Source organism: Gobius niger (genome assembly GCF_951799975.1).
Source record: "Gobius niger genome assembly, chromosome: 7".
NCBI lineage: Eukaryota > Metazoa > Chordata > Actinopteri > Gobiiformes > Gobiidae > Gobius > Gobius niger.
The window spans coordinates 39,575,412-39,603,052 of NC_136858.1; the positions used below are offsets into that span (position 1 = coordinate 39,575,412).

The 27,641-nt window shown below is 43.2% G+C and overlaps 1 protein-coding gene across 1 annotated transcript in view; it reads right to left on the bottom strand.

The window, feature by feature from the left end:
* Nucleotides 1–24,498, bottom strand: part of nox5 (NADPH oxidase, EF-hand calcium binding domain 5) — a 57,783-nt gene extending 33,285 nt beyond the window's left edge. The window contains exons 1-5 of the mRNA XM_079560019.1: nucleotides 24,449–24,498; nucleotides 14,908–15,048; nucleotides 7,123–7,273; nucleotides 6,837–7,047; nucleotides 3,999–4,236 (exon numbers count right to left, since the gene is read on the bottom strand). Coding sequence (XP_079416145.1) covers nucleotides 3,999–4,236; nucleotides 6,837–7,047; nucleotides 7,123–7,273; nucleotides 14,908–15,027 — 720 coding nt within the window. The 5' untranslated portion in view covers nucleotides 15,028–15,048; nucleotides 24,449–24,498. The remainder of the gene's footprint in view (nucleotides 1–3,998; nucleotides 4,237–6,836; nucleotides 7,048–7,122; nucleotides 7,274–14,907; nucleotides 15,049–24,448) is intronic.
* Between the last annotated feature and the right edge of the window lie 3,143 nt (nucleotides 24,499–27,641).

Consider the following 27,641-nt stretch of genomic DNA (forward strand, 5'->3'; position numbering starts at 1 on the left):
ACAATTCAAATGAGGCGTTTACTGGCCTACAGTCTGTAACCTCACCAGTCAAGAAGCTTCTAGATTTGGGTTAAGCTGAACTGGAGGAAACGCGCTTGGTTAAAGTGGGGGGTAAGAGGTTAAACAGATTGCCCCTGTGACAAAACGTAATTAAAAATGTTCTTCTTAAAGCAGCACTAAGTAACTCCTGCCCCTAGAGGCCGTAAGCGCCGCTGCAGGTGTCGTAGCATTTTATTTCCTTCATTATTTTCATTCAAACCTGGCTATAAATACTGTTTAAGTGGCGCTAGCCCACAGTTAGCTTTGCCCGTTAGCCTGGTAGCTTCTTCTGTGTGATTCCATTAGTGTGTATTGGTGACTTCAACCCGGGGGCAGGAAAGTTGCAATTGTGGTTTTCTGGCCAGAGACACCAGGGGGCGATGAAAGACCCTCCCATCATCCCATTAACTTGTATTACCCCCAGAGGGACTACGGGAGGGGTTTATTAAGGTAAACGAGTTACTGAGTCCCTCTGGAGCCGATACAATACGGGTCGGAGACACCAGTACACACTCATGTTTCAAGTTTCAAGTGTAATGGTTTTGTAAAGCCCAATATCACAACAGAAGTTTCCTCACAGCTGCACCAAACATTAAGGCAATAAAACAGAGCAATAAACATGACAATTTAAAGTTCAGGTGAATCCAGGCAAATATAGCGTCCCCCGTCCTTAGACTCTCCAGCACGGCGAGGAAAAACTCACAAACCCGGCAGGAGAAAAGAGAAACCTTGGGGAGAACCACAGAAGGAGAGATCCACTCCCATGGACGGACCGGCTATAGAGACCCAGGGCCGAAGGATCCCTCAGCAGACGGGCCAAGATCACAGACCGTCCAGGCCTCAGACTCCAGAATGGAATCACGAAGAAGAAGCTAACAGGCTAACGGGCAAAGCTAACTGCGGGCTAGCGCCACTTACGCAGTATTTACAGGATCATCTCCATTGTGTCATTAAGTTATGGCACAGAGTACTACCATTATTATTATGCTATTATTATACTAGCTGAGACCCGGCCTTCGGCCGGGCCTCGCTAGTTTCCACATGTGATATTCTGAGATTATGAGTTATTACAAAGAAATGTCCAACCCGTCACACAGTTCAGCTGTAGACCAGTGGTTCCCAACCCATTCCAAAAATTATGGCCACTACAAATGTTTAAAATAGTTAATGCTAAAAATAATGTCAAACAAACTGCAATTAGAGTGTTTGATGCACCCGTGCTCCTTTCTTATAAACTACAACCACAATATGTTCGCTAAAAGGGAGTAGAATTCAAGAGACAGTGGAATAAGCATGGATCAATATTAGGGGTTCAGCTGTAACGGTTCGGTTGACGGTGCAGGACCCGTGGTTTGGTCCATCACGGTAGTGTACAATGTAAAAAAGAAAAAAGTTGGTTTTGAACTGAAATAGCCTAATGATCGTTGTTAGACAGTATTTATAACCTTACAATAAAATTGGCAATGCGTTCAAAGCTGCTGTAGAATCAAATGTACCTCTGGGCTCACAATACGTGAAAGCAAATGACACACATCGCCCTGTGTGCGCGCGCACACACACACACGTACGCACACACGCACGCGCACACCGCCCTGTTGTGATGCACGCGCGCACACAGACACGCACCGACGCACACACAAACGCGCGCACGCGCACACACACACATCGCCCTGTGTGGATGCGCGCACACACACACACGTACGCACACACGCACGCGCACACCGCCCTGTTGTGATGCACGCGCGCACACAGACACGCACCGACACACACACAAACGCGCGCGCGCGCACACACACACATCGCCCTGTGTGGATGCGCGCACACACACACACGTACGCACACACGCACGCGCACACCGCCCTGTTGTGATGCACGCGCGCACACAGACACGCACCGACACACACACAAACGCGCGCACGCGCACACACACACATCGCCCTGTGTGGATGCGCGCACACACACACACGTACGCACACACGCACGCGCACACCGCCCTGTTGTGATGCACGCGCGCACACAGACACGCACCGACGCACACACAAACGCGCGCACGCGCACACACACACATCGCCCTGTGTGGATGCGCGCACACACACACACGTACGCACACACGCACGCGCACACCGCCCTGTTGTGATGCACGCGCGCACACAGACACGCACCGACACACACACAAACGCGCGCAGCGCGCACACACACACATCGCCCTGTGTGGATGCGCGCACACACACACACGTACGCACACACGCACGCGCACACCGCCCTGTTGTGATGCACGCGCGCACACAGACACGCACCGACGCACACACAAACGCGCGCACGCGCACACACACACATCGCCCTGTGTGGATGCGCGCACACACACACACGTACGCACACACGCACGCGCACACCGCCCTGTTGTGATGCACGCGCGCACACAGACACGCACCGACACACACACAAACGCGCGCGCGCGCACACACACACATCGCCCTGTGTGGATGCGCGCACACGCACGGCAGTCAGATCTCGTGCACTCGCGTTGTTGTGACGGCGGGTTGTCCTCGGACAGCAGCACCGCGGTCCATATGGACCCGTGGCCAATGCCCTCGGGCGGCGGGACCGGGGGGGGCCGGCACCACGCACAAACTCACTACTGTCGCCAGGCTTCCTGGTGTTCCCAAACGGTCTCCCATCCCAGTCCTAACCAGGCCCGTCCCTGCTTAGCTTCAAAGTCGGTATGGGAAATAAACATGGCGGCGCCCAGGCGGCGGCCATTGAGATAGCGTTTTCTATAATAGATGCCTTGCCTATGTGTGTATGTGTGTATGTGTGTGTGTGTGTGTATATATGTGTATATGTATATATATATACATGTATATGATAATCATAATTGTGATTAATTGTGATTAGATACAGTATGTCAGTATGGATGACGGTGTTGATGATGACAATGACAACAATGATTATAATTGAATATAATTTTTTTATCGTCTTTTTTTTTTTACTTTTATTTTTTACTTTTATTTTTTATTTATTTATTTTTCCCATTACACACGAAAGCTCTCACATACACGCACTCACACACACACACACACACATGCACATAAACGCACTCACACACACAGTACGCCCACCAATACAGCCTATGAAACTCTTCTCAAACGTGTTCTGGTTTAATGTCACGTGAGATCTGTTGTCTGTTCTTTGTAATTGTCACAATAAAATTCACAAAAAAATAAATAAATAAATAAATAAAGTTATGGCACAGAGAGGGATATGTTCAAAGTCCCTCTGTCCCTTTGTCTTTTCTGTCTACGTAGTATTTACTCTCAATTAATGAGTAAAAAAACACAACATGCTGCAACACCTGCAGCGGCGCTTAAGGCCTCTAGGGGCATGAGTTACTTAGTTCTGCTTTAAGTCCCCCATTTGTGCCATAACTCTGACCAATGAGACAAACAGGTCCAACCAGGAGGAGGAGGAGGAGGAGGAGGAGGAGGAGGAGGAGGAGGAGGAGGAGGAGGAGGAGGAGGAGCTGGATCATTTACTTTCAAAACATTTCTCTCCCTCTCCTCAGTTTGCAAACTTACAGACTATCACTTTAAGGCTGCACTGTTCCAGGGTCGAAATCCTGGCCCCAAACATGATTATGCTGCGTCTCCCACTCCCTTTCACCCTTTCACCCTTTCACCCTTTCACCCTTTCCTTTCCTTTCCTTTCCTTTCCTTTCCTTTCCTTTCCTTTCCTTTCCTTTCCTTTCCTTTCCTTTCCTTTCCTTTCCTTTCCTTTCCTTTCCTTTCCTTTCCTTTCCTTTCCTGCCCTGCCCTGCCCTGCCCTGCCCTGCCCTGCCCTGCCCTGCCCTGCCCTGCCCCTGCCCCTGCCCCTGCCCCTGCCCCTGCCCCTGCCCCTGCCCCTGCCCTGCCCTGCCCCGCCCCGCCCTGCCCCGCCCCGCCCCGTCTCTAACCCGGCCGTACCGTGATGAAGGTGCAGTTGAAGTTGAGGCACTGCCCGCAGCCCTTGGCCAGCATGTACCAGGCCCCCCCGGAGCGGTGCCTCCACATGGCCGAGCTGAAGAGGGCGATGCTGAGCAGCACGTAGCCGCACAGGAACAGCAGCTTCCGGCTGTTGTTGTGCCAATACGACCAGGTCAGGTACCGCGGGGTCTGATGCGTCTTCTGCTCCGACTCTGGAGGCTTCAGCCAGTTCGCCGCACTGGGAGAGAGAAGAGCGAAAAGGGAAGAGATTTACTACATCTTTGTATTCTTGTTTCATATCTTAAAGAGGGGGTGTTCTGCTTTAAAGAGGGGGTGTTCTGCTTTAAAGAGGGGGTGTTCTGCTTTAAAGAGGGGGTGTTCTGCTTTAAAGAGGGGGTGTTCTGCTTTAAAGAGGGGGTGTTCTGCTTTAAAGAGGGGGTGTTCTGCTTTAAAGAGGGGGTGTTCTGCTTTAAAGAGGGGGTGTTCTGCTTTAAAGAGGGGGTGTTCTGCTTTAAAGAGGGGGTGTTCTGCTTTAAAGAGGGGGTGTTCTGCTTTAAAGAGGGGGTGTTCTGCTTTAAAGAGGGGGTGTTCTGCTTTAAAGAGGGCGTGTTCTGCTTTAAAGAGGGGGTGTTCTGCTTTAAAGAGGGGGTGTTCTGCTTTAAAGAGGGCGTGTTCTGCTTTAAAGAGGGGGTGTTCTGCTTTAAAGAGGGGGTGTTCTGCTTTAAAGAGGGCGTGTTCTGCTTTAAAGAGGGGGTGTTCTGCTTTAAAGAGGGGGTGTTCTGCTTTAAAGAGGGGGTGTTCTGCTTTAAAGAGGGGGTGTTCTGCTTTAAAGAGGGGGTGTTCTGCTTTAAAGAGGGGGTGTTCTGCTTTAAAGAGGGGGTGTTCTGCTTTAAAGAGGGGGTGTTCTGCTTTAAAGAGGGCGTGTTCTGCTTTAAAGAGGGGGTGTTCTGCTTTAAAGAGGGGGTGTTCTGCTTTAAAGAGGGGGTGTTCTGCTTTAAAGAGGGGGTGTTCTGCTTTAAAGAGGGGGTGTTCTGCTTTAAAGAGGGGGTGTTCTGCTTTAAAGAGGGGGTGTTCTGCTTTAAAGAGGGGGTGTTCTGCTTTTGTCAGTCCCATAGCACCAGTCTATATCTCACTACAATGATGACAAACCTTCTGTTGGTCTGTAAATGCAGTAAATTAGAATAACTGCCTTGTATAAAATGTCTCTCTCAAAATGGCTGTAGTGAATGTCTTGAAATCGGCCTCTGTCTCTTTAAGAACCTCTGAGCCTTTAGACACGCCCCCTCCACACGCTGTCTGTGGCATCAGTGGGGAGCGATGCTTCGTGGCACAGCTGGTGACGAGTGCACCATGCGTCTCTCTCCTTCCTTTTAGAGTCCTTTTCACATATTTGGTCTCTGATTTATGAATAAATGTTTCTTAAAAATTCTGGTGGGGGCCAAAGGTTTTATGCTGGAGGGCCGAATTTGGCCCCCGGGCCTGACGTTGCCTACCCCTGGTGTGAGCTCTCAGTCGTACAGGAGTGGCCCATCTTACATTAAGGTTCTGGAATCATCTTCTGAACTGTGTAGCTTCTCCGTTCATCTAAAAGGCCTTGTCAGAGTCACGTCCGACACTTGAACTACAGAGCACAGAAGATGATTCATCCTTTCTCTTTGTGATGCCTGAGCTCGGCGTCTTACAAGGTGAAAATATCCCTGCCCTGACTGTGAAACACTTTGCTAATTTCTGCAGTTATAATAATAATAATAATAAATTTTATTTATATTGCACTTTACATTTCAGCGAAACCTCAAAGTGCTACAACAGAATGCAGTTAGCCTTGAGTTGGCGTCAACCATAGATATACAGTGGGTAAGTTTCCCATAGACTTTCTATTGGATTTTGGCCAAATACGTTTTTTTTTCCTCATTGTAAAGGTTCCCGAGTCCTGTGTGAACCTTAATGGCCGCTCTGAGTGGGCGGAGCCTCCACAGAGCTCCACAGCTTGATTGACAGGCTCTGGAGCCAGTCAGTGCACTGAAAATGCTTCAAAATTTCGGGCTGATAAACAAAAACCAGCCTGGTTAAAAAATATTTCACCTACACCAGCGTGGTCACATGGGTCACATGGGTCACATGGGTCACATGGGTCACATGGGTCAGATGGGTCAGATGGGTCAGGTTTTAGAAAAAGAAAAACTCTTTGGAGCCAGACTTTTAAGCCGTTCTTGGGACGTTTAAAGTCCCATTAGAGTCAATGCTCCCAAGTGTCTGTTGGAGTCGCCCCTGGCCACCAGGGGGCGGTGTTACAGCCATGTCAGGTCCCGCCATGAGGACCATACAGAAGCGTGTTCCTCGCCCACCGCATCAACTCTTGCTCCTCCTCTCTCCCTCTGATCTCACCTCACAGTATCAATGTTATATTTTTATGTTTATGTGACTTTTATGTTATATTTTGTCAGATTGTCCTGGAGCGCCCCCCGCAGACAGTTGTGGGAATGACATGTTTAAAAACTGTGAAAACTTAACGACTGCCAGCAAATTCATGACCCTAAAAAACCCTTTGAGCTCAGGACGGGTCTGTGTGAACCCGAACCCGAACCCGAACCCGAACCCGAACCCTAACCCGAACCCTAACCCTAACTCAGAGAGAGTTTTGTTTCCTCTGTGACGCCAGGTACTGATCGGGCCGTTTCAGCAGTAGAAGAAGAAACAACCAAAGTGAGCAGAACTTCTCATAACTGTGTGAATGAAGTGAAATGCTGCTCCTGGTTTGTTTCTGACTAAGATTTTAACGTGGATAAAAGCTCATAATGGGGCGTCAGTGCTGGACCAGTGCGAGCCCTGCGTGGTCACCTGATCGTGAGGTTCTCCATGACCTCGGGGAAGGTCTCCAGCTCGGCCTTCAGCTCCTCGAAGGTGATGGAGCCGCTGTTGTCTCTGTCGGCCGATTCGAACAGAGCCAGCGTCAGGTCGTCCAGCTTCTCCTCCGGCAGAGAGATGGCGCTCTCCCGCAGGCAGGACTTCAGCACGGTGCGCAGCTCGTCCGGGTCGATGGAGCCGCTGCCTGTCGTGTTAGGAGGGAGGCAGCGACGTTTAAGCACAGACACTAGGGGGCGCTCAACAGCAACACGAGACTGACCGTCCACGTCGTACACCTGGAACAGGAAGTGCAGCTTGTCGGACTCGGAGCCGTGGATGAGCAGGTCCAGGGCCTTGAGCAGCTCGTCCAGGCTGATGGTTTTACTGCCGTCAGAGTCGAACAGAGCGAAGAAGCGCTCGGCGAAGAACGACTGCGGAGACAAGCACGAACAAATGACAAAAAAACGACAAAAAAACGACAAAAAAATGACAAAAAATGACAAAAATGACAAAAAATGACAAAAAAATGACAAAAAAAGACAAAAAATGACAAAAAATGTGACAAAAAAAAAAAAAAAAAAATGAAAAAAAAATAATAAAAAAATGAAAAAAAAAACGACAAAAAAAAGACAAAAAAATGAAAAAAAATGAAAAAAATGACAAAAAATGAAAAAAAAATGAAAAAAAAATAGAAAAAAAATTTAAAAAAAATGAAAAAAAAAGACAAAAAAACGACAAAAAAATGACAAAAACGACAAAAAAATGACAAAAAATGACAAAAAATGACAAAAAAATTACAAAAAAATGTGACAAAAAAATGACAAAAATGTGTCAAAAGGAGGCTTTCTGTGAGGCAGCAGCTTCTAGAGACAACAAGAACAAACCACTTTACTCTGCTTCAAAAGGAGGCTTTCTGTGAGGCAGCAGCTTCTAATGAGCTCAGACACTGAGACAGGCCACAGTTATATGGTAGAATTTATCTTATTTTAAACATCAGTTGCATATTTTTCAGTGAAGCAGCAATTATAACCCCTTAACTCCCGCCTGAACCGAGCACGTTTTCTCCAGTTTGGCTTTACCCCAATCCAAAAGCTTCTGGAAAAAAGCTGTGAAAATAGCGACAAAACTGAGACGAAAACAATGATGGAAATGAGACAAAAAAGTGACAAAAAATTGATGAAAAAATGGCAAAAATGTCACAAAAAATGACAAAAAATGACCAAAAAAATGACAAAAAAAATGACAAAAAATGACAAAAAATGACAAAAAAAATGACAAAAAAAAGACTAAAAATGACAAAAAATGACAAAAAAAAGGACAAAAAAAATGACAAAAAATGACAAAAAAAATGACAAAATAAATGACAAAAAATGACAAAAATGACAAAACAAATGACAAAAAAAATGACAAAAAAATTGACAAAAAAATGACAAAAATGTGACAAAAAAATGACAAAAAATGACAAAAAAATGACAAAAAAATGACAAAAAAAAGACTAAAAATGACAAAAAATGACAAAAAAAAGGACAAAAAAAATGACAAAAAATGACAAAAAAAATGACAAAATAAATGACAAAAAATGACAAAAATGACAAAACAAATGACAAAAAAAATGACAAAAAAATTGACAAAAAAATGACAAAAATGTGACAAAAAAATGACAAAAAATGACAAAAAAATGACTAAAAAATGACAAAAAATTGACAAAAAAAAGACAAAAATGTGACAAAAAAATGACAAAAAATGTGACAAAAAAATGACCAAAAAAATGACCAAAAAAAAGATAAAAAATAGACAAAAATGTGACAAAAAAATGACAAAAAAATTGACAAAAAAATGACAAAAATGTGACATATTTTTAAGTGAAGCAGCAATTTTAACCCCTTAACTCCCACCTGAACCGAGCACGTTTTCTCCAGTTTGGCTTTACCCCAATCCAAAAGCTTCTGGACAAAAGGTGTGAAAATAGCAACAAAACTGAGACGAAAACAACGATGGAAATGTGACAAAAAGCGACAAAAAATTGATGAAAAAATGGCAAAAATGTCACAAGAAATTGACAAAAAATGTGACAAAAAAAAATCATCAATTTGTCAAAATGTGACAAAAAAATTACAAAAATGTGATAAAAAGAGATACAATTATCAGTGTAATACAGGTTGTGCAGTAAGAGTCCGATAACATGGGTTGGGCAATAGGGGTCAGTGTAATGCGGGTCAGTGTAATGCGGGTCAGTGTAATACAGAATGGTGCAATATCAGGTCTGTCAGGGCATGTGCAATATTGAGGTTTGTGCAATACAGTCGATGCATTTCCTATTTTCTATATTCTCTATATCTGTTGTCCACTCTTGTTATTGTTATTTGTTCTACATGATGTGGTCACTGTTCTCATCCCTGTCTCTCTGTATATAGTCTGTATATAGTCTGTATATAGTCTGTATATAGGGTTATAGATAGTCTGTATATAGTCTGTATATAGGGTTATAGATAGTCTGTACATAGTCTGTATATAGTCTGTACATAGTCTGTATATAGTCTGTACATAGTCTGTATATAGTCTGTACATAGTCTGTATATTGTGTCTCTATTGTGCCAGATTATAGCCTAAGGCTATAATCTGGCATATTTACATTTGTAAGAATGTTCATTAATATGTATTGTCCCTCTTTTTCAAAAAATAAAAAAATAAAATAAAAAAAACAATAAAAAATTGACAAAAATAAATAAATAAATGTGTCAAAAAAAAGACCAAAAAATGACAAAAATGTCACAAGAAATTGACAAAAAATGGACGAAAAAATGACAAAAATTTGACAAAAAAAGACAAAAAAGTTACAAAAATGAGTTGAATACCCAACAAAAAAATAATGAAAAAAATGTGATAACGTGAGGAAAAAGATCCTCTCGGTTCAGGCGGGAGTTAAGAGGTTAATGAAGAAATGTTGGGCAGAAAATTTATTTTTATTTGAATGTTTAAGCTGCTGACAGGAAGTGACGTAGATAAAGGTAAAGTTCCTCTGCAGTTTGACTCATTGACTTAACATGGTCCTGTGTAATAACCCCGGGGCTGTGTGGGTGCTGCGTAATAACCCCGGGGCTGTGTGGGGGCTGCGTAATAACCCCGGGGCTGTGTGGGTGCTGTAATAACCCCGGGGCTGTGTGGGTGCTGCGTAATAACCCCGGGGCTGTGTGGGGGCTGCGTAATAACCCCGGGGCTGTGTGGGTGCTGTAATAACCCCGGGGCTGTGTGGGGGCTGTGTAATAACCCCGGGGCTGTGTGGGGGCTGTGTAATAACCCCGGGGCTGTGTGGGTGCTGTGTAATAACCCCGGGGCTGTGTGGGTGCTGCGTAATAACCCCGGGGCTGTGTGGGTGCTGTAATAACCCCGGGGCTGTGTGGGGGCTGTGTAATAACCCCGGGGCTGTGTGGGTGCTGTGTAATAACCCCGGGGCTGTGTGGGTGCTGTAATAACCCCGGGGCTGTGTGGGTGCTGTAATAACCCCGGGGCTGTGTGGGGGCTGTAATAACCCCGGGGCTGTGTGGGGGCTGTAATAACCCCGGGGCTGTGTGGGGGCTGTAATAACCCCGGGGCTGTGTGGGGGCTGTAATAACCCCGGGGCTGTGTGGGTGCTGTAATAACCCCGGGGCTGTGTGGGTGCTGTAATAACCCCGGGGCTGTGTGGGTGCTGTAATAACCCCGGGGCTGTGTGGGGGCTGTAATAACCCCGGGGCTGTGTGGGGGCTGTAATAACCCCGGGGCTGTGTAATAACCCCGGGGCTGTGTAATAACCCCGGGGCTGTGTGGGTGCTGTGTAATAACCCCGGGGCTGTGTGGGGGCTGTGTAATAACCCCGGGGCTGTGTAATAACCCCGGGGCTGTGTGGGTGCTGTAATAACCCCGGGGCTGTGTGGGGGCTGTGTAATAACCCCGGGGCTGTGTGGGGGCTGTAATAACCCCGGGGCTGTGTGGGGGCTGTAATAACCCCGGGACTGTGTAATAACCCCGGGGCTGTGTGGGGGCTGTGTAATAACCCCGGGGCTGTGTGGGTGCTGTGTAATAACCCCGGGGCTGTGTGGGTGCTGTAATAACCCCGGGGCTGTGTAATAACCCCGGGGCTGTGTGGGTGCTGTAATAACCCCAGGGCTGTGTGGGTGCTGTAATAACCCCGGGGCTGTGTAATAACCCCGGGGCTGTGTGGGTGCTGTAATAACCCCGGGGCTGTGTGGGGGCTGTGTAATAACCCCGGGGCTGTGTGGGGGCTGTGTAATAACCCCGGGGCTGTGTGGGTGCTGTGTAATAACCCCGGGGCTGTGTGGGTGCTGCGTAATAACCCCGGGGCTGTGTGGGTGCTGTAATAACCCCGGGGCTGTGTGGGTGCTGCGTAATAACCCCGGGGCTGTGTGGGTGCTGTAATAACCCCGGGGCTGTGTGGGGGCTGTAATAACCCCGGGGCTGTGTGGGGGCTGTAATAACCCCGGGGCTGTGTGGGTGCTGTAATAACCCCGGGGCTGTGTGGGTGCTGTAATAACCCCGGGGCTGTGTGGGTGCTGTAATAACCCCGGGGCTGTGTGGGGGCTGTAATAACCCCGGGGCTGTGTGGGGGCTGTAATAACCCCGGGGCTGTGTGGGGGCTGTAATAACCCCGGGGCTGTGTAATAACCCCGGGGCTGTGTAATAACCCCGGGGCTGTGTGGGTGCTGTGTAATAACCCCGGGGCTGTGTGGGGGCTGTGTAATAACCCCGGGGCTGTGTGGGGGCTGTAATAACCCCGGGGCTGTGTAATAACCCCGGGGCTGTGTGGGTGCTGTAATAACCCCAGGGCTGTGTGGGTGCTGTAATAACCCCGGGGCTGTGTAATAACCCCGGGGCTGTGTGGGTGCTGTAATAACCCCGGGGCTGTGTGGGGGCTGTGTAATAACCCCAGGGCTGTGTAATAACCCCGGGGCTGTGTGGGTGCTGTGTAATAACCCCGGGGCTGTGTGGGTGCTGTGTAATAACCCCGGGGCTGTGTGGGTGCTGTGTAATAACCCCAGGGCTGTGTAATAACCCCGGGGCTGTGTGGGTGCTGTGTAATAACCCCGGGGCTGTGTGGGTGCTGTGTAATAACCCCGGGGCTGTGTGGGTGCTGTAATAACCCCGGGGCTGTGTGGGTGCTGTGTAATAACCCCGGGGCTGTGTGGGTGCTGTGTAATAACCCCGGGGCTGTGTAATAACCCCGGGGCTGTGTGGGGGCTGTGTGGGGGCTGTAATAACCCCGGGGCTGTGTGGGGGCTGTGTAATAACCCCGGGGCTGTGTGGGTGCTGTGTAATAACCCCGGGGCTGTGTAATAACCCCGGGGCTGTGTGGGGGCTGTGTGGGGGCTGTGTGGGGGCTGTAATAACCCCGGGGCTGTGTAATAACCCCGGGGCTGTGTAATAACCCCGGGGCTGTGTGGGGGCTGTGTAATAACCCCGGGGCTGTGTGGGTGCTGTAATAACCCCGGGGCTGTGTGGGGGCTGTGTAATAACCCCGGGGCTGTGTAATAACCCCGGGGCTGTGTAATAACCCCGGGGCTGTGTGGGTGCTGTAATAACCCCGGGGCTGTGTGGGTGCTGTGTAATAACCCCGGGGCTGTGTGGGTGCAGCGTAATAACCCCGGGGCTGTGTGGGTGCTGTGTAATAACCCCGGGGCTGTGTGGGGGCTGTGTAATAACCCCGGGGCTGTGTGGGGGCTGTAATAACCCCGGGGCTGTGTGGGGGCTGTGTGGGGGCTGTGTGGGTGCTGTGTGGGGGCTGTGTGGGGGCTGTAGTAACCCCGGGGCTGTGTGGGGGCTGTGTAATAACCCCGGGGCTGTGTGGGGGCTGTGTAATAACCCCGGGGCTGTGTGGGGGCTGTGTAATAACCCCGGGGCTGTGAGGGTGCTGCGTAATAACCCCGGGGCTGTGTGGGCCTGTGTAATAACCCCGGGGCTGTGTGGGGGCTGTGTGGGGGCTGTAATAACCCCGGGGCTGTGTGGGGGCTGTGTAATAACCCCGGGGCTGTGTGGGGGCTGTGTAATAACCCCGGGGCTGTGTGGGGGCTGTGTAATAACCCCGGGGCTGTGTGGGGGCTGTGGCACATCGGCACACCTGCTTTGGCACAGGAGACAGTTCTTTTATTATTACAACATCACAAACACCTTCGAGTGCCACAACGCCACACCCATCTGCTGAGGAGTCAGGCACCGGGGGCTCACCGTGTGCCAGACGTGTGCCAGATGTGTCAGATCCCAAGATTCCACTTTGTTGACATCAGCAGTGTGGGAAATTGATGATGAGTTTAATCTATGTGCTTTAAGTTTCAGTGGAAAACCAATCTTTTCACACGCACATCGCTGTAACAATACCCCATTTCTCGCTCTTGCGTTCTTTGCTCATATCTATGGAGACGTCCAGGTGCCAACACCAGTCTGGACAATAATAACTCCAAATAAGGCAACAGGAAGACTAAAAAGACTAAAATATTACAAATAAAAAGACAAAAAAATGACAAAAAAACGACAAAAAATGACGAAAAAATGACAAAAAACGACAAAAAATGACAAAAAAAATGACAAAAAACGACAAAAAAACGACAAAAAAATGACAAAAAATGACAAAAAAATCGCAAAAAAATTACAAAAAAAAGACAAAAAAATGACAAAAAATGACGAAAAAATGACAAAAAATGACAAAAAATGACAAAAAACGACAAAAAAACGACAAAAAAAATTACAAAAAAACGACAAAAAATGACAAAAAAATGACAAAAAAATGACAAAAAAACGTCAAGCTCAACTCATCTCCTGTCTCTTCGTGAACGTCACATTTTTGATAATATATATTGTAAGAGCGCAGTTAGACGATGCTTTTCCCGGGACGGCCCCGCTCGAGCACCGTGTGTGTGTTAGTGTCGGGACTTTAGCGCTCGGAGAATCTGTGTTTAGAATTGTAATTGTTATAGGGAATAAATCTTCTTTGACTAAAGCTACTGGATTTTGGTGGTTTCTCCTCGGACCTTGGGATCATGAACACGCTGGCGAGACCTTTTTGATCCTTTAATACTTTAAACTTAACTGTGTTTAAATTGATCTTATGGAGTCAGAGCTTGTGTAAATTAGAGTGCTAATATTTCCTGTAAAATCGCCCACAGCAGTTAATGTGTGTTGCATATGTGAGAAGGTGATCTGGCACAAGATTAAATCGGTGGTTTTGGTTTTTCTCTGTTGTCTGCATTTGGTTTTGTGAACTTTCGTCTTGTTGCCATGACAGCAGGATCACATGTCTCACCCCTTCCAATCCCAACGCAGTGTTATCAGTGCACCTGGACAGCGGCGCGGAAACGGAGAAATAAAGTCTGGGAAACGGGAGAAGGTAGCTACAGCAGTGGGGTTCATGGCGAGGCTTATGGCCCGAGGGTCGTGTATGTTTGGGATGTGCTGGCCTGTGTGTTTGCGCTGCAGGAGGACGAAGCGGCGGGACCGTCCTGGGAGGAGGAGCGCTGCTGGGAGTGCGGCCCGTGGAGCGGAGGCGCGTAGGGTTAGGGATCTCGAGGGGGACGGCGAGATGGGGAGCCGAGACCAGGGACCCCGGGGCGAAGGGAGCGAGAGAGAGGAACCTGCTGGCCGCCCCGTCACAAGAACAGAGGAGTCACATGGATCAGGCCTTCAGCTTTATTTTAGATTTCATTTAGTGGCGTTTGGATAAGCCCTGTTTTCAAGAATATTGCTCGTTTTTAACTGTTTTTAGTTTGTTTGTTTTATTGGCTGCACCTACAATCTCTGCTCTCACACTCACCATGTTTACAATCATCTGAACCCATACATTTCTCGGCCTTGGTCATTATTCACCCTTCCATAGCGTAGCCTCCACTTCTGACACATAAACTAGTCCTGCTGGAGAGTCCTGTTTCCCTCATGTTTCCTGGTGAAGTCCAGAGACAACACTGACTCGTTTCCCAAAGTCCGAGCAGTTCTGAGCAAATACAAGCTCATGAAGACTCACGACCGAGCAGCTGAATGGTTGGCCTGTTGGTCTGTTGTTATGTCTGGACTGTTTTCTCACCTCTTTGACCTTCAGGGCCGTCTTGAACTCGTCCAGGTCGATCTCCTTGTCGTCTCCCGCGATGCTCTCGAACTGCCTGGTGACCCATTCGAGCCAGCGCGCGTCCTCGTCCAGACTCATGCCGGGAACCGGACCACGGAGCTGAAAACAGAGAGTCTTTGCTTTGGCAGATGAACGGACACGTTTCCAGCGGGATCAGTGTTTGTTCAGTTCTCACTGTTTTGGTTCAAAGAGACGTCCTCCTGCTAATCAGGCAAAACATTACGACTGCCTGATACAACAATGGACAGATGAGGAGAGAGGACACATTTCAGGATATCCAAAACAACCCAAACTATGCACATTAGGAAGTCCTGACGAAACCGGGCAGCTTTACTGGACACATTTAGGGGAATAGTTCACCTTAATCTTACCTTTATGTGAATAATATCCCTCAAGTAGAAGTAAAAAGGGAGAAAAAGTTCACTAATGCAAAAAACAACAACCTTTTGATAAAGATTTGGTCATTTATAGATGGCATTAAGTTCATTCCAAAGCTTCATGAATATAAAAACTAGGTACTTTCAAATAATATTGCTCAAGTATCGCTAACTGGAGGATCTGGCCGTCACAGAAGACGTGTAGTTAAGGTTCACTTTATTCTTGTCCTCTGCGTTTGACCCGTCCCCGTCAGGAGCAGGGGACGATGTGGAGCCAGGCTGACGGTCAGAATCACCTGCTGGAGGATTCACCTTCAAGGGGGAAACCGGAGCGTCCAGAGGAAAACGAGTCAGACACAAGGAGAGAAACATGCTCCACACCAAAAAATCAGGTTAGAAATCTAGGAGTGATCATGGACTCAGACCTGAACTTAAACAGCCACATCAAAGCAATAACATCAGCAGCTTTTTACCATCTGAAAAACATTCAGATCAGAGGAATAGTGTCAAAACCAGACTTAGAGAGACTTATCCATGTGTTTGTCTCCAGCAGATTAGATACTGTAACGGCTGCTCACTGGCCTCTCTAAACGAGCTGTCAGAGCTGCAGAACATCCAGAACGCTGCTGCTCGAGTCCTGACAAGAACCAGGAAATACGACCATATTAGTCCAGTGCTCCGGTCTCTGCACTGGCTTCCTGTCACTCAGAGAATAGACTTTAAAACAGCTCTGCTTGTTACAAGTCTTTTCAAAGTCCATCTCTGACATGTTAGAGCCGTATGAACCATCTCGGGCCCTGAGAACTTCAGGGAGGGGCCTCCTGGTGGTTCCCAGAGTCAGGACTAAACACGGTGAGGCTGCGTTTCAGTTTCATGCAGCTAAAATCTGGAACAGTCTTCATGAGGATGTGAGACAGGCCTCAACTCTGACAATGTTCAAATCCAGGCTGAAAACAGTTCTTTTTACCCGTGTATATGACTGAAAGTATTTTATCTGCACTCTCGCCTTTTACTGTAATTGATTAATTCTATGTTGATGTTTTTATTGATTCTATTTGTTTTCTTGTATTTATGCAACTGTGAAGCACTTTGAATTGCCTTGTGTATGAATTGTGCTCTACAAATAAACTTGCCTTGCCACACTGAAAGGCCTGTCTGGGAGTCGAACCCGGGACCTTCTTGCTGCACAGCCCCCGTGGAGTTTTGAAGACAAGAAATTGTAAATTGCATTGATGCTGTGTATAATATGTTTTAAAGGTAAATTACTGTATCAAATCCAGGAGAAAATATTCAAAACAATCCTTTAATTGCATGTTTTTCTCAGGCTGAAGCCGACGTTGTTTTTGACTGATATTTTCTTGCCTGATTTTCCAAACGTCTGGTTAATAATCCTGTAGAAACATAAATACTTGGCCAATGCAGCAGTGGTCGATTTTAGCGATTCATTCGTAGTTTCTGTCCCAGCCTTGATTAGCTGCCATTAGCATTAGCATCCTGCTGCTAACAGCGATCCAAAATACAATTGGCTTATTGCACAATGTGGCTACGCTAGTTCCTCTGAGCTGAAGCTGTGGGCGCTAGTACTTCCTGTCCGTATTCATTTCCATGAAGATGATGGACAGTGAGTTCTTGGTAGACGGTCACTTCCTGCAGGTTAACGAGTTGCTGTACAGAGTAAATATTTCAGCGGAGGCGACGTCTATGTTTATAAGGATCAGTGAGTTTGTCCTGAAGCTAAAGGCTAACATTCATTTCATGCATTATACAATTTGAAATAGTGCCTCAAATATAAATTAATACTTTAATTTCTTTAGCGCTACATATTTTTAGTCCATTTTTTATAGCATGTTAGCCTTTAGCTTCAAGACACGCTATCAATCCTTTATGATCACAGGCCAAAAAATGACACAAAAATGACACAAAAATGACAAAAAATGACAAAAAATGACAAAAAATGACGAAAAAATGACAAAAAATGACAAAAAATGACAAAAAAATGACAAAAAATGACAAAAAATGACAAAAAATGACAAAAAAATGACAAAAAATGACAAAAAAATGACAAAAAAATGACAAAAAATGACAAAAAATGACAAAAAAATGACAAAAAAATGACAAAAAATGACAAAAAATGACGAAAAAATGACGAAAAAATGACAAAAAAATGACAAAAAATGACAAAAAATGACAAAAAAATGACAAAAAATGACGAAAAAATGACAAAAAATGACAAAAAATGACAAAAAATGACGAAAAAATGACGAAAAAATGACAAAAAATGACAACTAAAGGAACTAGCATAGCCACACCGTGCAACAAGTGTGGCTATGCTAGTTCCTCTGACCTGAAGCACCAGCACTTCCTGTCTGCAGTATTTTCCTGGAATAATAATCATATTGTCTAAAGATTATGTTGTGGGCGATCATAAAGGAAGGCTAACATGCTCTAAAAAAGGCACTATTTCAAATTGTATAAAGCATGAAATTAATGTTAGCCTTTAGCGAAATATTTACACTGTACAGCAACTCTTTAACCTGCAGCAAGTGATCATCTACAAGGAACTCACTGTCCACCACAGAATCTGTAGGAAATACGATGATTCGAACGGGTCTGAGCTCATCTTAATGGAAATTAATACGGACAGGAAGTGCTAGCGCCCACAGCTTCAGCTCAGAGGAACTAGCATAGCCACATTGCGCAATAAGCTAATTGCAGAGGTTAAAACTAACTCTAACTGACATGCAGCAGGTCCACTTTAGCTGAAGTTTAGTTGGTGTAACGTGTTCTGGGAGGACTTGTTTTAAAGCTCTGACTGAGCTCTTTCTTATGCAAAAAAGTCTCCTTGGTTCAGGAGATCTGGGCTTTTTCAGCCGTGAGCCTCTATTACAGAAACAATGTGAGTGAAGGTAAATGTATTAGGTGCAGTACTTAAAGCAGGGGGCGGCAACGTCAGGCCCGCGGGCCAAATCCGGCCCTCCAGCACCGAACCTCTGGCCCTCAAGAGGATTAAACATTATCACACAAATCAGAGAGAACTTTTAACATTATTAGAGTTAAATGGGAGAAAAAAAGGTAGAAATACAGTCAATGCACCCGGTTAGGTCATATATGATGTAAACACTGGCATTAGAAGGAAGTGCACTGGAAAAGAATCATCGTTTTAAGGAAGAAATGACATACATGAATTAAGAGATTAAATCTAAGGTTTGAGCAGGTTTGGTTTGGTCTTAGATGAGATAAAACCTCATTATTCTCTTAATTCTGATCATTTAAGAGACGACTGAAAGAACGGCTTTTCTGCCAACAAAGGTGTGACCATTAAAAGGCATTAGACAGGAACACATTTTAAATACTTGCAGGCACAGGTGTGTGAGTGGGCGGGACGAGGGGAGTGTCGTATGAAAGAGATGCACTTCATGTATTGTGTAGTTGTTGTCTAATGTAATGCTGTGTGTTGTGGCTCATATGTTTTATATTGTGTATGTTCTTGTCTTGTTTTTTTATGGGACTGCGGATGGAAATGAGCCTTGAGCTAAATCCGGCACATTTACAGCACTAGTTGTCTGTTCATTAATATGCACTGTCCCATTCGAATAAATTAATAAATGGAAAAGGAAATTTTATGTCATTTCACTTGAAAAACAATGATTTGTCTGGTTTTCTTCTTGTTCCGCTGCTGCTTTAACATTTGTATCTTGGATTAGACTCAGATTCATCACAGAAGAACTTTACCTCAAGGTGTTTTCAGTCCTTTCTCTCATTTAAGATGGACATGTTTCCAGTGTTGTGTTTACTTTGGCCTGATAATCAGCGGTTTCGGCCCGAGGTCTGTTTACAATAAAGAAAACCTGCCTCAGTTTACATTTGAAAGATAAATCTAACATCTTCTTCATGATCTGCCATGTGTTGCATCTGTACTTGTGCTCAGCGTCTGCGTCTTTGAAACACCGCTGGTCCATCGTCCAAACAAACCCTCAGGTTCTTGTTATTTTAACCCACACTCGGGCGATAGAAGAAATCTAAACCCTTCAAAAACAGCTGCAATGCAAAGACGTCCTGCTGTTTTCCCACGAACAAAGAACAAACAAGGAACTCATTCATTCGTCTCCATGGTGATGTCGGGACAGACAAACATGGCGTCCTGCAGAACAGCCTGCTGTAGTATCCAATCCCAGTGTCTCCAAGCCTCGTTATTAAATCTGCTGGATCTACTGGGGCTTCTGTTAATGAACCTGGACATGTTTAAAATCGTTAACTAAAGAACTAAACTCCTTTACCATAATAAACTCATAGATCTCCTGTAATTCTCCTGTAATTCTCCTGTTTCCTGATAGCTCTAATCCCGTTTAATATGTGGCTACGTTTACATGGCCAGAAAAATCAGATACCTGGAGTAATCAGATAACCCAGTAATCCGATCTGATGCCTCGATGTTCACTTCAGAAATCTGACTCTTTTTACAATGTCTTTCTCTCCCGCCTGAGCCGAGCACATGAGCACACGTTTGGCTTTACCCCAATCTAAAAGCTTCTGGAAAAAAGGTGAGAAAATAGTGACAGAACTGAGACGAAAACGATGATGGAAATGTGGGAAAAAAGTGAGAAAACATAGTGACGAAAAATTGATGAAAAAATGACAAAAATTTCATGAAAAAAATGATGAAAAAAAGGAAAAAATGTGATAAAAATGTGACAAAAAAATAAAAAAATGACGAAAAAAATGTAATAAAAATTTGATAAAAATGTGACAAAAATTTGATTAAAAAATGATGAAAAAATGACAAAAATGTGACAAAAAATGACAAAAAATTGATTAAAAAATGACAAAAAATTGACAAAAAATGACAAAAATTTGACAAAAATTTGATTAAAAAATGTGACAAAAATGTGACAAAAATGTGACAAAAATGTGACAAAAATGTGACAAAAATGTGATTAAAAAATGACAAAAATGTGACAAAAAATTTATGAAAAAATGATGAAAAAATGACAAAAATGTGACAAAAATTTGATTAAAAAATGATTAAAAAATGACAAAAATGTGACAAAAATGTGACAAAAATGTGACAAAAATGTGACAAAAATGTGATTAAAAAATGACAAAAATTTGACAAAAAATGACAAAAAAATTATGAAAAAATGACGAAAAAATGAAAAAAAAAGGACAAAAATTTGACAAAAAATGACAAAAATTTGACAAAAAATTGATTAAAAAATGATGAAAAAATGACAAAAAAATGACAAAAATGTGACAAAAATGTGACAAAAATGTGACAAAAATGTGATTAAAAAATGACAAAAATTTGACAAAAAATGACAAAAAAATTATGAAAAAATGACGAAAAAAAGAAAAAAAAAATGACAAAAATTTGACAAAAAATGACAAAAATTTGATTAAAAAATGACAAAAATGTGACAAAAAATTGAAGAAAATGGATGGATGGATGGATGATGAAAAAATGACAAAAATGTGACAAAAAAATAAAAAAAATGACGAAAAAAAGGGAAAAAATTACCAAAACATTACAAAAATGTGATAAAAAATGTACAAAAAAAGTAACAAAAAAGTTACAAAAGTAACTTTTTTGTTACTTTGGGTTTTGTAACATTTTTCTGTTACAAAACCCAACAGAAAAATGATGTAAAGAACAAATCTGCTGACGTGAGGAAAAAGATCCTCTCTGTTCAGGCGGGAGTTCAGAGGTTGATCTTCGTGACATCGGCCTCTTTGCTGCATATTCGTGGTTCGTTTATACAGAACTACAGGAATCGCCAGGTAAACGTAGCCAGTGCTAAGTTGTATTTAGTTACTGAATACTGAATACTCACCTTAAAGTGTATTTAGTAGCGTATTCCGTTACTTTGGCTCATCAGAGTATCGTATCTTGAATACTTAATACAAAATGAGTAAATACATGTATTCTGTTACTACCCAACACTGCATATGAAACACATGAGTTGCAAATAACATGAAACTAAATGATATTTACTGAACGATAACTTGATAGTAATTGTACATTGTACCAAACTACATGTAGTACTATGTAATCTGCTCTGTAACAATGTAGTATCGTGTACCTATGCAGTACATGCACTAGAATAATGTGTATTTGTAGTTTGGAGGCACATCATTTAATAAGACATAAGACCCTGAGGATAAAAGCTTAAAGAAACTAGATGCCAGTTGGTCATGTAATGCTCACTGCTGCCACCTCAGGTCATACATGTAACTGCAGGTTCTATAGCTTATGCATGACGGCACTTCAGACCCGGAGTAACAGCTTTCTGAGGGACAGGGCAGGATTTTAGAGGCAGTTGTGGTGAACAGGTCTGAGCTCATTCTACAGCTGGAACATGTCGGGCAGGGGTCCTCAGACTCTTTTCTCTGGGGGCCACATTATATCCTGACTGTGATGGGGGGCCGGACCAGGTTGGCTCTAGCATAGGATTGAATGACTCAGACCAAAATGCCTCTTTGTGAAGTAGAGACGACTCGCCTGCACAGTCGTCCCCACGACTTTATCCACAAGATCAACACTTGCTAAAATAGTCATCAAGTCTCACACTTTGTTTTAATTTCCATTTATTTGTATTTTCAAATAAAACATCCTTATGTGATGTGACCAAAGTAATAACTTCCTACACTTGTGCTTTACAAGCCTGTTCACAAGTTTCTCAAAGTGTGGTCATTATTCATTCTCTCCTCACTCTGAGGTGGTAAGTTTCATTCACCACGTGGCTATAATGTGTTTATATTCTGATCTCTTATGTCAGTGCCCTCTGCTGGACACCTGTGGAATTATTTTTTATTTATTCAAACTGCCCCCTAGTGGCTGGAATGAGTAAACTGGTTATTTAGTTAAAATATCCTCACTCCGCACAGGAATGGGCTGAGACTTACTTTTTTAATCATCTTGCGGGGCCGTAGTTTGAGGACCCCTGATGTAGGGGGAGGAACATACTTTTAAACTCTGTATAATCCTTTTAAGGTTAGGGTTAGAGTTAGGGTCTTCTGTCTTATTACATTATGTACCTCCAAACTACAAATACACATTATTCCACTGTATATGTAACCCATAGGTACAAGTTACTGCACATTGTTACACAGAACATGACACTGTACTGAATGTGGCAGGTACAATGTGAAATAAAGTGTCACTGTGCCCTTTATTTGACACGACTCCTTATACATCGTACCTGCCACATTTCGTTAGCCACATAGTAACTGCCTAAGTCATTTTGTATTGTTAACCTCTTAACTCCCGCCTGAACCGAGAGCATTTTCTCCAGTTCGGCTTTACCCAAATCCTGTAGGCCAGTGTAACGCCTCATTAGAAAGACCTACAAAACTAAATGGATCTTTTTCCTCACGGCAGATTTTTGTCCATCACTTTTTCGTTTTTTTTTGTCAATTTTTTTGGTCACTTTATTGTCACTTTTTCGTCAAATTATTTGCATTTTTTTGTCAAATTCTTATCACTTTTTTGATTTTTTTTGTCACTTTTTTGTCATTTTTTTCTCACTTTTTCGTCAAATTTTTGTCTATTTTTTGTCACTTTTTCGTCAATTTTTTCTCAATTTTTCTCATTTTTTTGTACATTTTTTGTCACTTTTTCGTCAAATTATTTTCATTTTTTTGTCAAATTCTTATCACTTTTTCGTCCTTTTTTTGTCCATTTTTGTCACTTTTTCATCAATGTTTTCTCACTTTTGTCACATTTTCATCATTGTTTTCGTCTCAGTTTTGTTGCTATTTTCTCACCTTTTTTCCCAGAAGCTTTTGGATTGGGTTAAAGCTGGAGAAAATGTGCTCGGTTCAGGCGGGAGTTAAGGGGTTAAAATGGCAATAAGAGAAAAACAATGCGTTTCCTATAAAACGTCTTTTCACATGTTTTCCAAAATCAAAACAAAAATGAGTTAGGCAATTATGCTATGTGGCTAACAATGTGTGTTACCTCATCCTTTAACCCCTCGAGTCACGATCCCTCCTCTGCCCAAAGCATCTCCAGGACTCTGCTGATCTACATTCACAATGCATGTTTCTCTGTTTCAACCATACATGCGAGATTGTAACAGAAAGATCCACTAAACTGAAACTAAACTGTGCCAAAACAGACCGTGAAAGTAAGGCTAAAACATAACCACGTTGGGAAAGATTGCATGTTTTTAAGTTGTGTGTTAATCTCAATCAGATGACAGACTTTGTGCTTCTTGTAATGTGGAAACTGTGTCCCTTAACCCCTTAACACCTGAACCGAGCACATTTTCTCCAGTTTGGCTTTACCCCAATCCAAAAGCTTCTGGAAAAAAGCTGTGAAAATAGAAACAAAACTGAGACGAAAACATTGACAAAATGTGACCAAAAAAGTGACAAAAAATGTGACAAAAAATGACAGAAAAAGTGATAAAAATTTGACAGAAAATGACAAAAAAATGACGAAAAAAAAGACAAAAAAATGATTAATAAATGACGAAAAAAATTGATAAAAAATTGACAGAAAAATGTTACAAAAAATGTGACGAAAATGTGATAAAAAAATCGACGAAAAAAATGACAAAAATGTGATAAAACTTTGACAAAAATGACAAAAAATTGACGGAAAAATCACGAAAAAAAAATATAAAAAATTGACAGATAAATGACAAAAATGTGACAAAAAATGTGATTAAAAATTGGCAAAAAAAGACAAAAATGTGATAAAAATTTGACAAAAATGACAAAAAATGGACGGAAAAATGACAAAAATGTGAAGAAAAAATGACAAAAAAAATGACAAAGTTACAAAAATGAGTTAAATGCCCAACAAAAAAACGATGGAGCAAAAAAATCTGATGACGTGAGGAAAAAGATCCTCTCGGTTCAGGCGGGCGTTAAGAGGTTAATAAAGCAATAACAGTTTGAAGATATACATCCCTAACCCAATACAGAAAGAAAGAAACTTATTTAGTTATTAGAATGTCATCTGCAGAAAGTAAAGAATCCCGTCTCCATGGCGTCCGATTCTTGTATTAGTTTAAGTTTATATTAGTATAGTTTTTCAGAGAGAGTCTTTCTAAGCTTTAACATGTCTGTGCTCTCGCTCGTAACAACACGTCTTTATGAAGTCATTAAATGTGTGTTACCTGTTTGTAGCCGCTCTTGTGTCCAGCTTCAGCCGCTCTGCTCCTTGTGCTCCGTGTGCTTCGTGTGCTCGGCGTCTCGCTCCCTCTGGCTCTTCCTCCTCTTCCTCCTCTTCCTCCTCTTCCTCCTCTCTCTGCGACAGCTGCGTCTGACATCCTGAGAGCGGCCGCTTTTCCACCGCACGAGCCCGACTCCACGTCCTGAACACAGACTCCGAGAACTGCACCAGGAACATGAAAAACCGACTCCACGTCCTGAACACAGACTCCACGTCCTGAACACAGACTCCACGTCCTGAACACAGACTCCACGTCCTGAACACAGACTCCACGTCCTGAACACAGACTCCGAGAACTGCACCAGGAACAGGGACAAATGTGCAAATGCAGGACGCAAACACGTTTAGGAAGAGACGGGGATTGAAGAGGGAGGGACTGACGAAGAGCTGGAAGGAAACTCACCAAGAACTGCAGGAAAGTAGCCACGTGCAAAGAGAAAAGCAGGTCAAATTACAGATAGTTCTCCAGTAAGAATAGCTTTAAAACAGCCATATTGTTTAGATTTTGACCGAGCACACAGTTACAGATTTTACTAGGTTTTTACCTTTAGCAAAAACTGGCACAAAGTCTATTATATTCTCGATCAGAGGTGTTTTTAAATTGAAAATCAATCAAACTTTATTTATAAAGCGCTTTTCACACCGAAAGGTCTCACAAAGCGCTTTACAGATACAACATTTAAAACAATGCGCCTGCACAACCTCACATGTATACAGTATTATACATTAGGACTAAATAAATAGATGTCAGTGAAAAGGTCTGAGCTCCTCCTCAGGTCTGAGCTCCTCCTCAGGTGGTTCCAGAGGCGAGGGCCGCAACACTGGAAAGACGCCTCACCATGAGTCTTTGTGTTGACTTTAGGAATAACTAGGAGACCCCTGAGGAGTGAAGGGGCCGTGAAGGTTCATAAGGTCAAAGCAGTTCTGAGAGATAAGAAGGACCAAGACCATGAAGACATTTAAAAACCATTAAAAGAACTTTAAAATCGATCCTGAAACACACGGGGAGCCAATGCAGCGATTCTCAAACCGGTGTAATGTGGCCCCGCCTCCTGGTCTTCGTCAGGTGTAATGTGGTCCCGCCTCCTGGTCTTAATCAGGTGTAGCGTGGTCCCGCCTCCTGGTCTTCGTCAGGAGCTGCTGTAAACCTGAGATCCTCTTTTTGGGAAGCCCAGAAAGCCGGGCATTACAGTAGTGGATACGACTGGTGATAAAAGCATGCATGAGCGTCTCCGTGTTGGCCCGAGAGAGAATGGGGCGACTCTGGCTATGTTCTTTAGATGTAAAAACCTCTCTTTGTGATATTCTTAATGTGTGGAATAAAAGTCAGCTCAGAGTCAAAGATCACACCAGGTTCTTCACCTGTGAGGAAGGATTCACAGACAGTGACTGTAGTTTGGGTAAAAGTTTCTCTCTCGATGATGAACATTTCAGTTTCGTCCTGGTTAAGCTGTATAGATGTATAACTGTGTATCATCAGCATAACTGTGACATCACCAAGAGGAGCATATACAGGTTAAAAAGCACTGGGCCTAAAATCGAACCCTGGGGCACACCACCTTAGAGGAGCAGGTCTCCACACTCACCATGAACGTCCTGTCTGTGAGGTCGGATGTAAACCATTTGTGGAAACCACCAGAGAGGCCGATTTGATCTCTTAACCCCAACCATGACCAAACCTAAGAGCTTCTAAAGCCACCAGAGAAACCTGAGAGTGATATAAGTCTTTATGCGTGTGCTCAGTCACGCACAACGACCAAAGATGATGTTCGCATTTAACCTCTCCCAAAGTATTCCTATGGCTCCAAACCACGCTCTTTCACAGGCACAAAGACCAGACAGGTACGGATCAACTCGTCTAAGCTCAGGTAAGAACATGTCTCAGTGGAGAAACGGTGGCCTGTTCCTTCAGCTTCTGCCTTATAGGGATGATTTCATCTTCCTGTTGCTTTACTGTTCACATTTACAGACATGATCATACATTTGTCATTATTCGTTTATATCTTTGGAACATAGAGGTTTAGTGCAGGGAATGGAAGCTATACAAGTGCCCACTATCAACAGCTAAAAAACAAAACAATATAAAAGAGAAGGTACAAAACGTTTTTTTTTATTAAAACAAAATACAAAACCACACAAATCATTTCTAAGGCACAGTTTCAAGTTTCAGACGGTTTTCCTACGTAAAACATTCAGGTGTGCAAGTTCACAGAGACTAACGTTGCTCTGCATTCATAAAAAATAACTAAATAAATACTTCTCTTCTCTACAGTGTCACATTCACTTCAGTCACGGCCTTAAACCTGTAATACAGTTTAACACAAACCACCACAACCACACAAACATGGCAGTCTATGGAAGCAAAACAGAATCAAATCTACAAACATGAAGCAAACTCCCACCAGCAATGACTTCAAATGGAAGGGGAGAACTTTGCTTTCTGATTTACTTTAGTGTTTAGAGTTAAATGGGATTCAAGCACAATGAGGCCAGGAAAATGTAGAAAGATGTAGCATTTAACCCCTTAACTCCCACCTGAACCGAGCACTGAAAAAGTGGAGAAAATGTCACAAGAAATTGACAAAAAAAGACAAAAAAATGACAAAAAATTGACAAAAAAAGACAAAAAATTGACAAAAAATGACAAAAAGGAGATTAAAAAACGACAAAAAAATGACAAAAAATTGAGAAAAAAATGTGATAAAAATTTAACAAAAAAAATGACAAAAAATTGACAAAAAATGACAAAAATTATATAAAAAAATGACAAAAAATTGACAAAAAATTGACAAAAAATGACAAAAATTAGATAAAAAAATGACAAAAAATGACAAAAAATGGAGAAAAAAATGACAAAAAATGACAAAAAATGACAAAAAATTGAGAAAAAAATGACAAAAAAATGACAAAAAATGACAAAAAATGACAAAAAATTGAGAAAAAAATGACAAAAAATGACAAAAAAATGACAAAAAAATGACAAAAAATTGACAAAAAATTGACCAAAAAATGACAAAAAATAGATAAAAAAATGACAAAAAATGACAAAAAATTGACAAAAAAATGACAAAAAATGACAAAAAATTGAGAAAAAAATGACAAAAAATTGAGAAAAAATGACAAAAAATGGAGAAAAA